This window comes from Neophocaena asiaeorientalis, unplaced genomic scaffold (genome assembly GCF_003031525.2).
Source record: "Neophocaena asiaeorientalis asiaeorientalis breed wild unplaced genomic scaffold, Neophocaena_asiaeorientalis_V1.1 scaffold79, whole genome shotgun sequence".
Lineage (NCBI taxonomy): Eukaryota > Metazoa > Chordata > Mammalia > Artiodactyla > Phocoenidae > Neophocaena > Neophocaena asiaeorientalis.
The window spans coordinates 1,775,572-1,791,975 of NW_020175402.1; the positions used below are offsets into that span (position 1 = coordinate 1,775,572).

At 41.9% G+C, this 16,404-nt stretch overlaps 1 protein-coding gene across 1 annotated transcript in view; it reads left to right on the forward strand.

Moving 5' to 3' along the window:
* Positions 1 to 14,473, forward strand: part of KDM1A (lysine demethylase 1A) — a 51,253-nt gene extending 36,780 nt beyond the window's left edge. The window contains exons 8-18 of the mRNA XM_024766901.1: positions 349 to 491; positions 869 to 959; positions 2,148 to 2,282; positions 3,058 to 3,131; positions 4,085 to 4,196; positions 7,591 to 7,723; positions 9,536 to 9,723; positions 10,146 to 10,260; positions 11,914 to 12,041; positions 12,734 to 12,880; positions 13,966 to 14,473. Of these exons, the coding sequence (XP_024622669.1) occupies positions 349 to 491; positions 869 to 959; positions 2,148 to 2,282; positions 3,058 to 3,131; positions 4,085 to 4,196; positions 7,591 to 7,723; positions 9,536 to 9,723; positions 10,146 to 10,260; positions 11,914 to 12,041; positions 12,734 to 12,880; positions 13,966 to 14,151 (1,452 nt within the window). The 3' untranslated portion in view covers positions 14,152 to 14,473. The remainder of the gene's footprint in view (positions 1 to 348; positions 492 to 868; positions 960 to 2,147; positions 2,283 to 3,057; positions 3,132 to 4,084; positions 4,197 to 7,590; positions 7,724 to 9,535; positions 9,724 to 10,145; positions 10,261 to 11,913; positions 12,042 to 12,733; positions 12,881 to 13,965) is intronic.
* The last annotated feature ends 1,931 nt before the right edge of the window (positions 14,474 to 16,404 follow it).

The following is a 16,404-nucleotide window of genomic DNA, read 5'->3' on the forward strand; positions in this document are numbered from 1 at the left end:
TGTCTGCATGTCAGCCCAGCTTATCTCAGTGCATGTCAACTCCAGGGCATCTTGTGCTCCACATGACTTCACTCAGCACCAATGTGAATCCTGTGGCTGTTAATAGAGGTAGAGTCCCAGCTCTGAGGGCAAAATCGTGAGAATAGGAAAATATCTGGGCTGAAACATTTCATATCTCATTTAATGGAATTGACCACTTCATAGAAAAGACAGTTTGAATCATTGTCCTCAAAGGTTTCCCCTTTGAGATACATATTTTGACCTTTTAAACTGTAGAGCATTTGTGTTTTCACGGATGGTTATGTTTAGTCGTGTAAGGACCAACTCTGCCATACTTCAAATTTTCAGGTTCCTAAAGAGAAAGATGAAATGGTAGAGCAAGAGTTTAACCGGTTGCTAGAAGCTACATCTTACCTTAGTCATCAACTAGACTTCAATGTCCTCAATAATAAGCCTGTGTCCCTTGGCCAGGCATTGGAAGTTGTCATTCAGTAAGTACTTTGATACCGCTTGTTGTATTATAGATTCCGTTTATAGATTTGCTATTTAATGTTTAAAGTTTTCATCAAATCTTATTTGAGCTAGTTTTCACTTATTTTCTTGTGAAATAGTTAAATCCAAAAGTAAAGCTATTTAAAATAATTACATGATCCTTAAGGCTCTCTGGATTGTAAAATTCATGTCTTTTATGGTATTGAATTAACTGTATTTAACATAGCCTAGAAAATAATTTGCCACCAGCCAACTTTCTTATTCCAAAGTATTAGAAATTTTAGAGGGCCTTGATGCCATCAAATGTTTCTGATGGGCACCTGTCTTACTCAGCAAGGCTGGCTGTGTGGCCAGAGCATACATATTATCTCTTCAGGTTGCAAGAAAAGCATGTCAAAGATGAGCAGATTGAACATTGGAAGAAGATAGTGAAAACTCAGGAGGAACTGAAAGAACTTCTTAATAAGGTGAAATTTTATATTTTTTCATAGCTGAAGATGCATCAGTAGGAGGAAAGGCCTTTAATTTAGAAATTTAAAAGCATTTCTGATTTTTTTTCTCCATGGGAGAGAACGTCTGCACAGCTCATTATTGTTAAGAAAATAATGACTAGCAAAAGGCACTGTATTATCTGTCCGTCTTTCTGTATGGCATTATTGGTAAATTGATGCTGGGGGAAATAGATCTTTCCTGTGTCAGGTGGCTGTTGCCTGTTGCAAAGCTGGCCTAGTGCCCTCTGCTGAAGTCTAGGATGAGAAGGAGATCAGCTGCGCTGGGGTGAAGTTCCCACTGATGAAGACAACATGTCAGCAGCCAGTACCATAATTCATTGGCATAATTATTTCACTTGAGGTGCCAATATGTGGTACCTATAAGGGGGCCTTTGTTTATGCCACCTTCCAGAGCCCCAGCTCCAGATTGGGAAACCATTTGTTTCTCCTCATCCTGCCAGCTGCAAACTTGGGGGCTTTATGATGCAAAATCTGGGTGCATCTTGTGACTGGACTCTTGCCTCATTCTCTCACTGTACCTCATTTCTTCATCTTGTCAAATGAAGAGGTCTCTGGCACACCTTCTTCATGGATTGTGGTATGGATGAAGTGAGAAGAGTGGCTAGAACATGGCCAGCTGGTGTGAAGCTCCCAGTCTCAAGCTTTAACCTTCACCCTAGTCTTGTGTAGCACCACCAGAAATCCGAAAAAACTAACATTGGGAATGGTTCTTTAAGGTTCTTTGTGCGATGATTTGACCTTTTACATATTTAAAAAACAAATCATGACAAGTTGTTTCCCAAAGCAATAAGTTTAATTGGAGACAGTTTGTTTTTCCTGGTAGTTAATTTTTAATTAATTATATATTTTTATTAATGGGACATTCCTAGTTCTCCCATTTGTTTTGGAAGACAGAGCCAATCCTCCTTATCTGATAGTGATGTGATACCTCTATGTTGAGCCATATAGGATTTTTTCCTGTTTTAAAATGTCATTAAAAAAATTTTTTTTAATATCATGATTTGGAAGAGGTATTTAAGAATTCTATAGACCTTGCAGTATAACCCTGTTTTGGTATAATAGCAGTTTAGGGGAGGAACCAAAGTACATGCTTTGGTGATCAATTACTGTCTGGAATGGTAAATTTGTATTTTTCCCTCTTAGATGGTAAATTTAAAAGAGAAAATTAAAGAACTTCATCAGCAATACAAAGAAGCATCTGAAGTCAAGCCACCCAGAGATATCACTGCTGAGTTCTTAGTGAAAAGCAAACACAGGGATCTAACTGCCTTATGCAAGGTATACATACATGCCTCATTGGTTTTAACTTGGAATCCTAAGAAATAGTATAGATCCGGGAAACTTTGGAAAAGAGAGAGCCACTAGCCAATCACAGGTGCCTGTAGTAAGAAGAAGAAGAGGGTTTGGTACACAGGAGCTGTGGGAACTTAATGGGTTAATTTTGTCTGCTTTTTCTGCAGAATTCCTGCCTTGTTTTCACAGTGTCATCCTTTAGCTTACCCACATTTCAGTTTAGCCCTCTGTCATAGTTTATCTCTGACAATTTAAAATAATGATAATGAACATGGACTTCAGAGTTATTGAATGGAGTCAAACTGTCTGGTTGAAATCCCTAACTTAGTATCTCCTAGCCATGTGACCTTAGACTCCTTAGTCACCTCATCTGTGACATGGTGTTAGTACTACCTCACTTGTAGGGGGTGTGAAGTGGTTATTCCATGCTCGGGACACAGTAAACGCACCAGAAGTGGTAGTCACTATTCTTTTTCATCCTTACTGTGTAGCATACTAGTATGTTTCTTTATTTCCTCCTTCTGCATCCTCCCCCACCTCCCCTCCCCCACCCCCCTCAGTCTTAATTCTAGGCTAACATTGTAACTTGTCTCCAAGAACAACCATCCCTGAGCCCTGACCCAACCTCTAGCCTTCAGCTAAGGCACACTTGTAGATTAACCTGAACAGGGATATGGTCCAGGTCTTACACCCTGTGGTATAAATAACTAGGTGGGTCTCTGACCCATCAAGATCAACCCAGTTCTCTTAATTTTATCAGGAATATGATGAATTAGCTGAAACACAAGGAAAGCTAGAAGAAAAACTTCAAGAATTGGAAGCCAATCCCCCAAGGTAAGGAAAACACAAACGCTCAGAAAGATAGCTTTGGGCTTCCCTGGTGGTGCAGTGGTTGAGCGTCTGCCTGCCAATGCAGGGGACGCAGGTTCGTGCCCCAGTCCGGGAAGATCCCACATGCCGCGGAGCGGCTGGGCCCGTGAGCCATGGCCGCTGAGCCTGTGCGTCTGGAGCCTGTGCCCCGCAATGGGAGAGGCCACAACAGTGAGAGGCCCGCGTACCACAAAAAAAAAAAAGAAAGATAGCTTTTACTGTTCCTTCTGTTAGATTTAAAAGAAAAATTACAAAGCACCCTGGGCTTTTATTTATGTTCAGTGAATGTATTGTAAATTGTTTAATGAATGGAAGGTATCTGTGCACATAGGACTGTTTGTCAGGTTCCTTAATCCTCTGCTCTTATATTTTAATGTGTAACGGTGTCCTAGATACTTGAATCTAGGTATCTTTTTTTAAAAGATAGCCTTTTCCCATAAGATTTGATACATGAATGAAAATTGTCTTTGAGTGGTGTAGAAGGTGGTATTGCTTTAAACTCTTCACCTCTTACATGGTGACAGTGTGCTGCATGTTGCATCCAGCCTCCACATACATCTACTCTTTTCTGTAGTCAGGGATGCTACCCATTCTTGCTTAAAAAAAAAAAGTCCATGCTTTATTCAAAATATAAAACAAAAAAAATTTTTTTAAGTAAGCTTTTATAATGCAAGGTAACAGTATAAAGAAGACTTTTTTTTTCCTGGAATTACAGTCAGGCCTTTGCTTTATGCAGTAAGCTTGGCCTGCTCTAGGCAGCAGGAATAAAGGACTTAATAAAACAGATACGGTCCTGCTTTTGGACTTAGAATTTCTTCACATAAGGCATAGTCCCACTGAGATCATCCACATCAGCCCATTGAGAATCGTAGTAATGTCCTTTAATAACCTTGTGCTCCTTTGTTCTCATTTTGCAGTGATGTGTATCTCTCGTCAAGAGACAGACAAATACTTGACTGGCATTTTGCAAATCTTGAATTTGCTAATGCCACACCTCTCTCTACACTTTCCCTTAAACATTGGGATCAGGTAAAATTCCCTTACCATGTATTTTGTTGCACATGTCTTTGAGAGGGCTCCTAAGATAAACTGTTAATTTGTTTGTATGTGTGTTTTTAAACAGTTTTATTAAGATATAATTTATATTCAATAACACTCGCCTATTTTTTTTTTTTTTTTTTTTTTTTTTTTGGCGGTACACGGGCCTCTCACTGCTGCGGCCTCACCCGTTGCGGAGCAACAGGCTCCAGACGCGCGGGCTCAGCGGCCATGGCTCACGGGCCCAGCCGCGCCGCGGCATGTGGGATCTTCCCGGACCGGGGCACGAACCCGTGTCCCCTGCATCGGCAGGCGGACTCTCAACCACTGCGCCACCAGGGAAGCCCCACTCGCCTATTTTAAGTGAGCAATTTGATGTTTTGCCAGACTTACATAGTCATGAACCACCACACCCACAATTAAGATACAGAACATTTCTGTCACCCTGAAAAGTCCTCTTTTCCCTTTGCAGTCAGTCCCCAGCCCTCCTGCTCCTGGCCCTACGCAACCACTGATTTGCTTTCTGTCACTATAGTTTTGCTTTTTCTAGAATTGCATGTAAATTGGACCATACAGTATATAATTGTACAGTATGTAGCCTTTTGTCTGTACCTTTTTTTGATTTTGAGATTCATTGTTGTTGTGTATATCAATAGTTTGTTTCTTTTTGTTGTTTAGTAATATTCATATCCATTGTATGGATACGGCCACAGAATGTACCCATTCACTGATACATGGACAGACATTTAGGTTGTTTCGTTTTTGGCTATAAATGATTGAAGCTACTGTGAACGTTCATGTCTTTCTCTTGGATAAATATCTAGAAGTAAAATATTTGGGTCTGTGGGAAGTAGATTTTTAACTTTATAAGAAACTTCCAAACGGTTTTCCACATCTCATTCTCAGCAGCAGTAGTATATGCCCGCCCCAGTTGCTCCATAACCTCACCAACACCTGGTATCGCCAGTTTTTAAAATTTTAACCATTTTAATGGTTGTATAGTAGTTTTTCATTGTGGTTTTAATTTGCATTCCTTTGATGACTAGTAATGGTGAAGCATCTTTTCATGTGCTGATTGGCCATTCATATGTCAATTATTTGGTGAAAAGTCTGTTCAGAGCTTTTGCCTATTTAAAAAAATCTGTCACAACATTGTTAATCAACTATACTCCAATATAAAATAAAAAGTTAAAAAAATTAAATTTATAAAACAGTTGTTTGTCCTCTTGTAAGAGTTCATTATGGTCTGTAAATTCTGGATACAGTTCCTTTGTCAGATTTATGTTTTGAAAATACTTTCTTCCAGTCTACAACTGGCGTTTTCATTTTCTAAATGGTATCTTTCAAAGAGCAAAAGTTTTTAATTTTATGAAGTCCTGTTTATCAACTCTTTCTTTAGGCTTTGTGCTTTTTGTGTCCTGAAAAATCTTTGTCTAAACTGGGATTGCAAAAATTTTCTCCTGTTTTCTTCCTGAAGTTTTATGAGCTTAGCTCTTATGTTAGGTCTATGACCCATTTTGAGTTAAATTTTTGTATATAGGGCTTCCCTGGTGGTGCGGTGGTTGAGAGTCCGCCTGCCGATGCAGGGGACATGGGTTCGTGACCCGGTCCGGGAAGATCCCACGTGCCGCGGAGCGGCTGGGCCCGTGAGCCATGGCCGCTGGGCCTGCGCGTCTGGAGCCTGTGCTCTGCAACGGGAGAGGCCACAACAGTGAGAGGCCCGCGTACCAGAAAAAAAAAAAAAAAATTTGTGTATAGTGAGAGGTGAGGTAGGGTTCATATTTTTCTATATGGTTATCTAATTAAGTATTCTAGCACCATCTTTTTTCCTTATTTGTTTTGGAGCCTTTGTTGAAAATCAGTTCTTCCATTCAATATCTGTCTATCCATATGCCACTGTCACACTGTCTTGATTACTTTTGCTTTATAGTACATCTTGAAATCAGGTAGTATAAGTTCTTCATCTTTGTTCTTTTTTGAAAGTGTTTTGACTATTTTAGATCTATAAAGTTTTAGAATCAGCTTATCAGTCTCTTCAAAAAAATACCTTCTGGGATTGTCATCTTAACAATAGTGAGTCTTCTAATCCTTGAACATGGTATATCTCTCCATTTTTTTAGGTTTCCTTTAATTTATCTCAGCAGTACTTTATAGTTCTCAGTGTACCAGTCTTACACACATCTTTTGTTAAATTATTTTTAAGTGTTTTCAGTGTGATTTACTCTTGAACTGGTGAGAAATCACCATGTTTCTTAGATGCTGAATGGACCTCTAAATCTGAGACTTTGGCCAGACTTAAGATTGTATAGAAGTAAATATTATATTTTGCTTACATATTTTCATTTTCATTATACATTTTCCTAGTAAAATTATTTTTACTTCTTCATCTTCAGGTTATGTCCTGGTATTCTTTAGAATTTGAATTTGGCAAGGATTGCACTTGCTTGTGGTACAAATCTTGTAGAATATCCAGTTTCTTTATGGTTTTTCATGTAAATACTAAATTACCTCTAGTCACTGATCTATCATTTGATGTTGCAATATGTATTCATCTGTAATCGTATTAAATTTTGAATGTAGGTGATGTGAATTGATCCATATGGGGAACAAATGAGTCAGTCACTAAGTAGTGAGAGTTGTGCTGCCAGCCCAGTATATTTTTATCTAATTCCTAAGAATCGTGGTATGTTTTCCCCAGGAGTTTCATGAAATTAGAAATATCAACTAGCCTTCAGAAGTTTCTCTATTTGGAAAACTTTTCAGTAAATTCAAAGACATGAAATCATTTTGGGAATTCTTCCAGGCCAAATCTTGACTTCTTTATGGATTATCTTGGGCGAATCTTTATAATCCTAGATTACGTCTGGTTTGACCAACTTTAGTTTTGGAAGTCTTCCTCAACTTTAAAACCTGTAAGTTTAAGCCATAAAAACTGATTTTGCTGTTATGTAGAAGAAAATGTAATTAGGATGGTGAATCTGATATCCTACCACATCTATAGTGCATACAAAAGCCAAACAAACTTTTATGGTATCATCTGAATTTACTGAATAAGCTTCCTTCCCTCTCCTGCCCGCCGTGGGTAGTCTGGACTTGGTGGTGTAGGACTGTGATGATAAAAAGTCTATCACAGAAAAAAAGAAACTGCCCTAATCTCACTGCCCAGAGACAGCTATTACTGACATTCTGGCGTTTTTTCTGTTTTCCCTTTAATTTCCTGGGGCAGCTGTAGTGGAAGACTGAGTGATTATTCTTTAATTTCTGTCTTAGAATATTGACTTTACACAAGCTGGTGTTTTTTCAGTGTTATTTTATAGGACTCAATATAAATGGTATAAGTTAGATTAAGAAAGTGTGAAAATATGTTCTTTTCTGTCTTCTTTAGGATGATGACTTTGAGTTTACTGGCAGCCACCTGACAGTGAGGAATGGCTACTCATGTGTGCCTGTGGCTTTAGCAGAAGGCCTGGACATTAAACTGAATACAGCGGTTCGGCAGGTTCGCTACACAGCTTCAGGTACGTCTTTACTGGTAAGATAAATCTCTTACTTTGAAACATGATACTGATCTTTCGTTGAGTTTGACCTACAGAAAAAATTTAGGTACATCTCCTGATAGAATGTCTCATAAACTATGATTCCTGAATTTAAAATTTTGCATTTACAAAAGTACTGAGGCTATAGAGCCTTTAGAGGCTCTGACCCCATCATAGTATAAACCAGAAAATTGGGGCAATTTTTAGAGTCTCCAGTTTGTGCATATTAGTTTGGTATTATAGTAAACAGCCAGGGAGTTTGGATCTAATTTTGCTAAGTATGCTCTTAAATACCAGGATTTGGGCCCCTAGGGCTTCCAGTGGGACCCACCCCTTGTATTTCAGCATCTGCATCTTGGTTTTTGGCTTTTCCTGTTCAGGCGGGCTAACTGCTTAGGCTGGTTTCTCATTCTGGGAGCAGTTTTGCTGATAGGTTGACTTCAGAGATGAAATTGCCCTGTGATTCCTTTGGCAGTAGGCTCTGTGCTCATTACTGCTGCTTTCAGGGCGCATTTCATGTGGAGTGCAGAGAGCCCATCATCCACCCACCTTTGGAATTAATAGTCTTGAACTCCTTAAGAAAGCTAGTCACCCCCGCTCTCTAAGGGCTCTCATGACTAGTGGAGATGTGGCCACCAGTCTTGCCTTCCATGGCCCCTTTTCTAGAGTTGCTGAGATCACCACAGATCATTTTTTTAACAACCAGTGAAACAGTTTGGGTTTTTTGGGGTTTTTGGGGTTTTTTTTTTTTTTTTTGCAGTACGCGGGCCTCTCACTGTTGTAGCCTCTCCTGTTGTGGAGCACAGGCTCCGGACGCACAGGCTCAGCCGCCACGGCTCACCAGCCCAGCCCCTCCGCGGCATGTGGGAGCTTCCCGGACCGGGGCACGAACCTGTGTTCCCTGCATCGGCAGGCGGACTCTCAACCACTGCGCCACCAGGGAAGCCCCTAGTGTAACAGTTTTTGATTTTAGTTTTCCCTTCAGAGGCAGCTTCTGGCTGCTGGTGTTGAGAAGATCTACAGGCTTAAATAGCCATTTGCAGGCAGGTGGAGAACAGTGAGACTAGCTTTTGTGTCATTTTCCCTAATTCTGTGGCCACAGAAAATGGGCGTGTATGGAGCTGTCATACTTACTTTGAGCTATCTATGTATTTTTCAGAAATTATGTAAAGAGGCATTTACTGAAGAAAAAATTGAACACAAATGAGGGAGAATTACATTAACTTACTTTCAGTACCTTTTCTGTGGTCAGCTTTGAGCTCATTCACATCCTGGCAAGCTAAGTATCACTGTATATTCTCAGGGATAGCATGCTCTGTGGTTTTAGGCTGCATCCCTTAGATCGGCACCACAAGCTTCTGATATCATTCTTCTTTTGGTCCTTAGTGAGCGCCTAACCACAGTGGAGAGATATTGGTTCTATCAGGATAGGCATTTTACTCTTAATTTTGGTCTAAATTTACTTAACTTTGGTAAATGATAAGGTCCTATTATTAGTCCAAAAGATCCCCGGTGTATCAGTCGGGAAGGGGGGTAGTATGGTGGTAGAGATCGAGGACTCTGAAGTTGACTGTTGGGTTTAAATCCTGGCACTTGTTACATGTATGGCCTTAGACAAGTTACTTCACCTCTGCCTCAGTTTTCTTTTGTAGAAAATGAGCAGAACTGACTTCACAAACTTGTAGTAAGAATTAACTGAGACAGCATGTAGATTCTACTGTGCACTAAATGTTCAGTACCCTTGTCATTATCATCCTTATCACCAATAAAGCCTTTTTCCTCTAACCTGTCTAGGATGTGAGGTGATAGCTGTGAATACCCGCTCCACAAGCCAGACGTTTATTTATAAGTGTGATGCAGTTCTCTGTACCCTTCCCTTGGGTGTGTTGAAGCAGCAGCCACCAGCTGTTCAGTTTGTGCCGCCTCTTCCTGAATGGAAAACATCTGCGGTCCAAAGGATGGGATTTGGCAACCTTAACAAGGTAACTTGCCCTAGGTACCTCTCTACATACCCAGTGTACAAATATCAGTCTGATTGCCCTCCACTTAGAAAGGAGAGAGGTTTGCGTTTTTGAACATTTTGCTGTGCTCTCAACTCTGTGATATCAGGGTGAGGCCTGTCAGTGCATTCACTTTAGTACCTAATTATATATAAAGTATCCATGAGGACTGTCTTCTGGGGTCATTTCTCAAACCCAAGCCTATAAAAAGAGTGCTAAATGTCTTCCTAAGTAGTACACTTATAATAGGGATTTCTAGGCTTATACTGAGAGTAGATTAGAAGGAACTTATTTTAGTAAGGTCTGAGGAAGAAGTACTTCCTGCTGAGGCACAGCTGTGCTTAGCTTAAAGCCATGTTCTCTGAGTGCTGTCACCAGCTTATGCGCTTCTTTTTTACAAATAGGTCGTGTTGTGTTTTGACCGGGTATTCTGGGATCCAAGTGTCAATTTGTTCGGACATGTTGGCAGTACGACTGCCAGCAGGGGTGAGCTCTTCCTCTTCTGGAACCTCTATAAAGGTAACGGCTTTCTAGTTTTAATCTTTTTACATCCTTATAGGAATAGAGAATTAGGAATATTATACCTGCCTTCAAGGAGCTCACAACCTAGTGGGGGATACAGTAAAGAGGCTGGCAGCCTCAGAACAGGGCAAGAAGTAGAGGAGTGAGAGTGAAAGCCAAGGCACTGCAAGAGAAAACATAGAAGAAGAAATCAACTCAGCCAGGGGCTCGGGCTCAGGCCCAGGGAAACTTCCTTGTATTCCTCATTCTCAGACTTTTGTATCTGACTTGCCCCTGAATCTTTGATCACTTTCCCTAGAATGTATTTATCAGACTCCTACCTCCTGTTTTACATTCTTCTGTAATTGGGTTGTTCTTAGTTCTATATAGAGCTTTTTTTTTTAAAAGAAGTATATTTAGATCTTACCTCATTCCAAGAAAAGGATGTGGCCTGGCCTTGACAGTGCAGACACATCAGTTAACCAGTTTGACTGACACGTGGTTCTTTCCATCACTCCTCACTGCCTGGTACTGAACATCCTTCGCATGGCCAGGGCCACTAACCCCGCAGAGGAGCCATTTGCTCCCTGAGCACATTGTTTTCCAGCAACAGCTGAGTGCTCTTTCTCTTCCCTGATCTAGGCCATCAAGTCCTGTCAGGGCCTCACTCTCTCTCTCAGACCTGTTTACTTCTTTCCCACTGCCTACCTCCCAGTCCAGGCCACTCTTACCTCATACCTGTTCAATTGCCAATAGCCACTGACTGCTATCCCCACTTCTTTCTTTTGATGGCTTTCATTATCGTGGCCATCATGAAGGCTGAATAATCTGACCCTTCTTTTCTACTCAGCTTCTTCATTGTCCATGCCCTCCCCAGCCTCCAGGCACACTTGTCTGCTCTCCTGGAATCCTAAAATGTACCATGCTGTCTTCTGCTCTGGGGCCTCTGCATTGTACTGTGCCCTGGGCCTGGGGCGCTTTTATTTTTCTCCTTCTCTTCCTTCCCAACGTGGCATACTCTATGCAGCTTCAGGGCTTGGCCCAAATGTCACTATTTCAAAGAGACTTTCCAGGACACATGTATTCCCGCTGCCTCAAATGAAATTATGTCCTTGTATTCTTTTCTCTGTATTCTGTGTTTTCATAGCTTTTATCACAGTTCGTAATTGTCTCTATGATTATTTTTGTTGTTGTTTATTTTTGGAGTATATAGTCTAGTTTATAGTTTTTATATCCCTAGCATCTAGTACTGTGGCTATCACATAAGCCTGTTGCACACAGAGTCACGAAATGGGTGAGTAAGGGTGATGATGAGTATGGAAGGGCCTGGGATGACAGCTAAGAGGATGCAGCCCTGGTCATGGAGATGTCTAAGAATTCTGTGTCTAAATATAGGGACACTTGATAGCAAGATCTGAAGTTATATCTTCAGGACTTCTGTATTCTGCCAGGTTGTAAGAAATGAAGTACATGAGTCACACTTCACTGTGGTTTGCCAGCACCCTTCTGGGGATAGGATTCAAGTTGCTGGCTCAGAAACATGTGTCTAGCATGAGTGGTGCATGTCTGTCATCAGATTTCAAACAGCCAAGAATAATGTGAGACCTGATAAGGAGGTACTTGAGAAAAGTCTGTAGGAAAACCCTGGAATTGTCCTTTCTGTTTCTCTAGCTCCAATACTATTGGCACTAGTGGCAGGAGAAGCTGCTGGCATCATGGAAAACATAAGTGATGATGTGATTGTTGGCCGATGCCTGGCCATTCTCAAAGGGATTTTTGGTAGCAGTGCAGTGCCCCAGGTAAGTAAGTAAGGGGTGGGGGCAGGTGAGGATCTGGGGTTTAGACTAAAGCAGGGTTTGATGTATCTCAAGTTGCAGCATAGATTCTTGGTCAGGACAGTTTCAGCCAGAATTGTGTGCTGGGTTTACATTAATGCTAATGTTTAGAGTTCATGCCCTAAGTATGGGATTGAGAAAAGCCCCCAGTACATGGGCCAGGGGATTGAGAAGGCTATTTGCCGCATTTCTTTGCTTGTGTTGTCTGTTGTCTCTGCTTGTGGAATCATCCCCACCCCCAATTCCCCAACCACCTTTCAGACGAAGTGGCCAACTCCCCAAGGGAAGTCTCAAGAGAATCTCTTGGTACTTTTTTCTGTTATTCTTTCTTTAGGTCCATTGAACACTTTTAAGTCCCTAATGATTCCTTTGAGAGAAGGCATATTAATGCTTCATGTGAATTTTAAAAGGGAACAGAGATCAGTCCCTGGGTATATCTCTGGATTCATAGCGAGAAGGCAATCTGGAGGCTTCCTTGCAGCCTGAAGGCATTTTTTTTATTTTATAGCAGCAGCATTCATCACTTGGCTAACTCTCGTGTCTCTTGCCTTTCTCTCACTTGTAGCCCCCACCCATCACAGCTTTTCCACCTTTCAGAAACGACCGATTTGTCTTTGGTGTCCAGTAATAACTTCCACTCATGGTTTCTCCTTTAGCCCAAGGAAACAGTGGTGTCTCGCTGGCGTGCTGATCCCTGGGCCCGGGGCTCCTACTCCTATGTAGCCGCAGGATCATCTGGAAATGACTATGACTTAATGGCTCAGCCAATCACTCCTGGCCCCTCAATTCCAGGTGCCCCACAGGTGAGAAACTGGCAAACTATACCTGAGCTTATTTGGAAGAAGGCCAGTATCCCAGGATTTCACGGTAAAAATAGTGCCACTGGCTTTCTTTTTAGATTTTAGTCAGTCTTAGACCCTTGGACCCTTTCAGATAACCAAAAGCAGAGGGAAAGGGAGGGGCAATATTGTTTGTGTCTAATTCGTTACATGTTGGCCTTGTCAGTCTAGACAGTCTGTGTTCAGAATGCAAGAGTCCAGAGTAAAAACCAATTACTTTTTCCTTATTCAGACTTTTGTTCCTAAAAAACAAAAACAAAAACAAAACCATCTTTAATTGTGCCCCATTTTGTACTGGCTCGTAGGTTTGTTGCAGGATCCCAATTACTTAGGGGCCTCCAGGAATGCCCCTGAGAAATAACCTAACGTCTTTATGAGTAGTCAGGGTTTCTCAGGACCCTGTGGTAAGTAAGGCCTGCTCTAAGCTGAGAGGCCGAAGTGTTCCAGAATGAGAACAAGTGCTGTGTTCTCTCTGGTTCAGAGTAGTCGGGAACACCACACCTCTAGTAGGGGATACATTAGGCAAAGGAAGCTCTACAACTGGGTATCCCCCAGAATTAAACCGATAAATAAACACAGATGCAGTTAATTATCACCGTAGAACTAAGGCTGGGCTGAGTTTTTTGTTTTGTTTCGTTTTTTTCTGGTACGCAGGCCTCTCACTGTTGTAGCCTCTCCCGTTGCGGAGCACAGGCTCCGGACGCACAGGCTCAGCGGCCATGGCTCACTGGCCCAGCCGCTCTGCGGCATGTGGGGTCTTCCCGGACCGGGGCATGAACCTGTGTCCCCTGCATCAGCAGGTGGACTCTCAACCACTGCGCCACCAGGGAAGCCCTGGGCTGAGTTTTATTGCCCCATTTCTACTTGTTTGTTCTAGGAAGATGCCTGCTGATAAGGGAGACTCTTTTTGGGAGAATGACGGGCCAGTAATGGGGTGGGGAGGGCAGGTAGTGAGCCCTCAAAATCCAACAGGAATTTGGCAGTTCAAACACAACAATAAGGCATATTTGCAGCCTGCTGATTTTCTCTAATTTTTTTTCCTGCAATAGCCTATTCCACGACTCTTCTTTGCTGGAGAACATACAATCCGTAACTACCCAGCCACGGTCCATGGTGCTCTGCTGAGTGGGCTGAGAGAAGCAGGAAGGATTGCAGACCAGTTCTTGGGGGCCATGTATACCCTGCCTCGCCAGGCCACACCAGGCGTCCCTGCACAGCAGTCCCCGAGCATGTGAGATGGATGTGTTCTAAGGGAAGAGGCCGATGTGTTTGTGTCTTTTGCTGCATAAGCAAAGCTCTTCTAGCAATATTAGATTCTACTGAGAAACTCACCCTGGCATCTGGGCTCCAGATCAACTGCTAGAGCTCCTGGTGGTCAGGTGGCCAAGGAGGTTGCCGCCTTTAAGTGACTTAGAGCTAGGGAAGCACTTGTCCATTAGTGTGGGAGTCTGTGTTCTTCGTTAGGACTGAGGCAAGCAAGTGCTGCGAGAGAACATCTTAGTCTCTTCGTGTGTGGTGGTTTTTTATATTTTGAGAATAAAACTTCATAGAAAATTAGTCTTATCTCTTTGTTTCCCCTTAGGTTTCGAGTTATATATAAGGCAGGGGTGTTACTCCTTTGAAAATGCCAGTTTTTATCCATGTTTAAATAAAGAGGATGTTTATATAAAGGAGAAAATGGTTTGGTCTGGTCAGAAGACAGGATTGAGGGGGGTTCCCATAGAAGCAAAGTGTTTGTTTCCTGGTCTGTGGGGCTAGACTTCCCCATTGGGATTGTGGGGTGACCGTGTGCCAGGGGTAGGAAGCTGCAGGTCAAGCATATGGATATTTGGAAACTGAATGAATTTTCAAGATAAGACACAAGCCTTGACACAAAGTTTGGGTGGGCCTCTGGCATACCATCCTGGCTTTATTCCCCTAGATTCCCTCCATGGGTATGTGCCAACTTCCCACTTCTGTCCAAGGTATTGATATAAAAGTTTAAGGAGATCAAGGGTTTAGGTAACATAGTGGAAATTTTCTATTGCTGCTGTAACAAATTGTCATAGCAGACTCTGAAGGAAGATTCCATTTCCTTGCCTCTTTCAGATTCTAGTGAGTGTATTCCTTGGCTTGTGGCCCCTTCCTCCATCTTAAAAGCACATTACTCCAATCCCTGCTTCCATCATCACCTTCTCTTGTTCTGTAGTCAGATCTTATCTCCCTCTTATAAGGATACTAGTGATTTCATTTAAGGCCCACCCAGATCTCTCTCCCACCTCAAAATCCTTAATCACATTTGCAAAGTTGTTTCTGCCACGTAAGACTAAAACATTTTTACAAAAAGGGAACAGTGCCTTTTTCTTCCAAAGGGGTTCCTAACAGACTATGTTACTGTAAGTTATGTACATAATCTGCTTCTGGAAGTTGGATTTTACTCCCGTTAGTCAATTCTTCCCTATAATTAGTTTAAATGAGGTTTTATTCTTAGTAAGATTTAAGGGACATTACATTGGTGGTCTGACTGGAAGATGAAGATGGAGAGGGCTTTTTCCCTCGTCCTGGAATGAGTGACAACCATGGGAAAAATTTGCACACCAGGATCAGGGCAAGTGGTGTAACTATGATGTAAAGGTGAGAAGAGCATGTAGTAGAAAGTATATTGACTTTGGATCACAACCTATATTTGAATCCTAGCTTTCCCATGAATATTGTTACCTCAGGAGGTTAGGGTGTCTGATCCAGTGGTATGTGGTCTTTGAAGAGTTTTTGTTTTTTAAATAAACGACATAGGCAGCTTGGGAGACGACACAGATGATTGTTTTGTGTGTGTGATGAGAGAAGAGCCTAAAAGTAAAATGTAGCAATGAAATAACTGCTATATGATTCTAAGTCCAGTTACATGAGTCCGAGGAAATGTCCTTTCCCAAGCCTCAGCTATGTTTCCAGTCCTTACGGCATCAGTAATTGGCTGAGTATTTTCAGTAAATGTAAATGAAATATACTAGCTGCACCAGTGCACAGCAACAGCTGTACACAGAGATGACATCAAGAAAAATGGCATCACTGACTCACACTCACACAAAGCACATGGAAACTAGGGAGCTTTATTGGTTACATATTGTGCTGCAGAGCCAACAGAGGCAGCATTAGAGCCAGAGGATACATGCAGACAGGCAGCTTCAACTATACACATGCACCCAAGGAGCCCTGAGTCACTGCTCATGGCTTCGCCCTGGTTTCCAGCGACAGGGTCTGGCCTCCTTGGTCCCATGCTTGGAGCAGGAATGTAGGAGAAGCTGCTGCACCTAGACTCCAAGGGGCAGGGGAGAGACCGGAGCACCTGCCTGAGCAAGTAGGTGTGGACCGACAGATACTGATGTGTCCCTTAGCAAGGGGGCCTATAATGTGATAACAGTTTATTTGAGGGCTACTTCCCTAGCCCTCCCGATCTTTAAAATACAAAAAAAAAAAAAAAAAAAAAAAACTTTTTTCTTTTAAAAAAACAT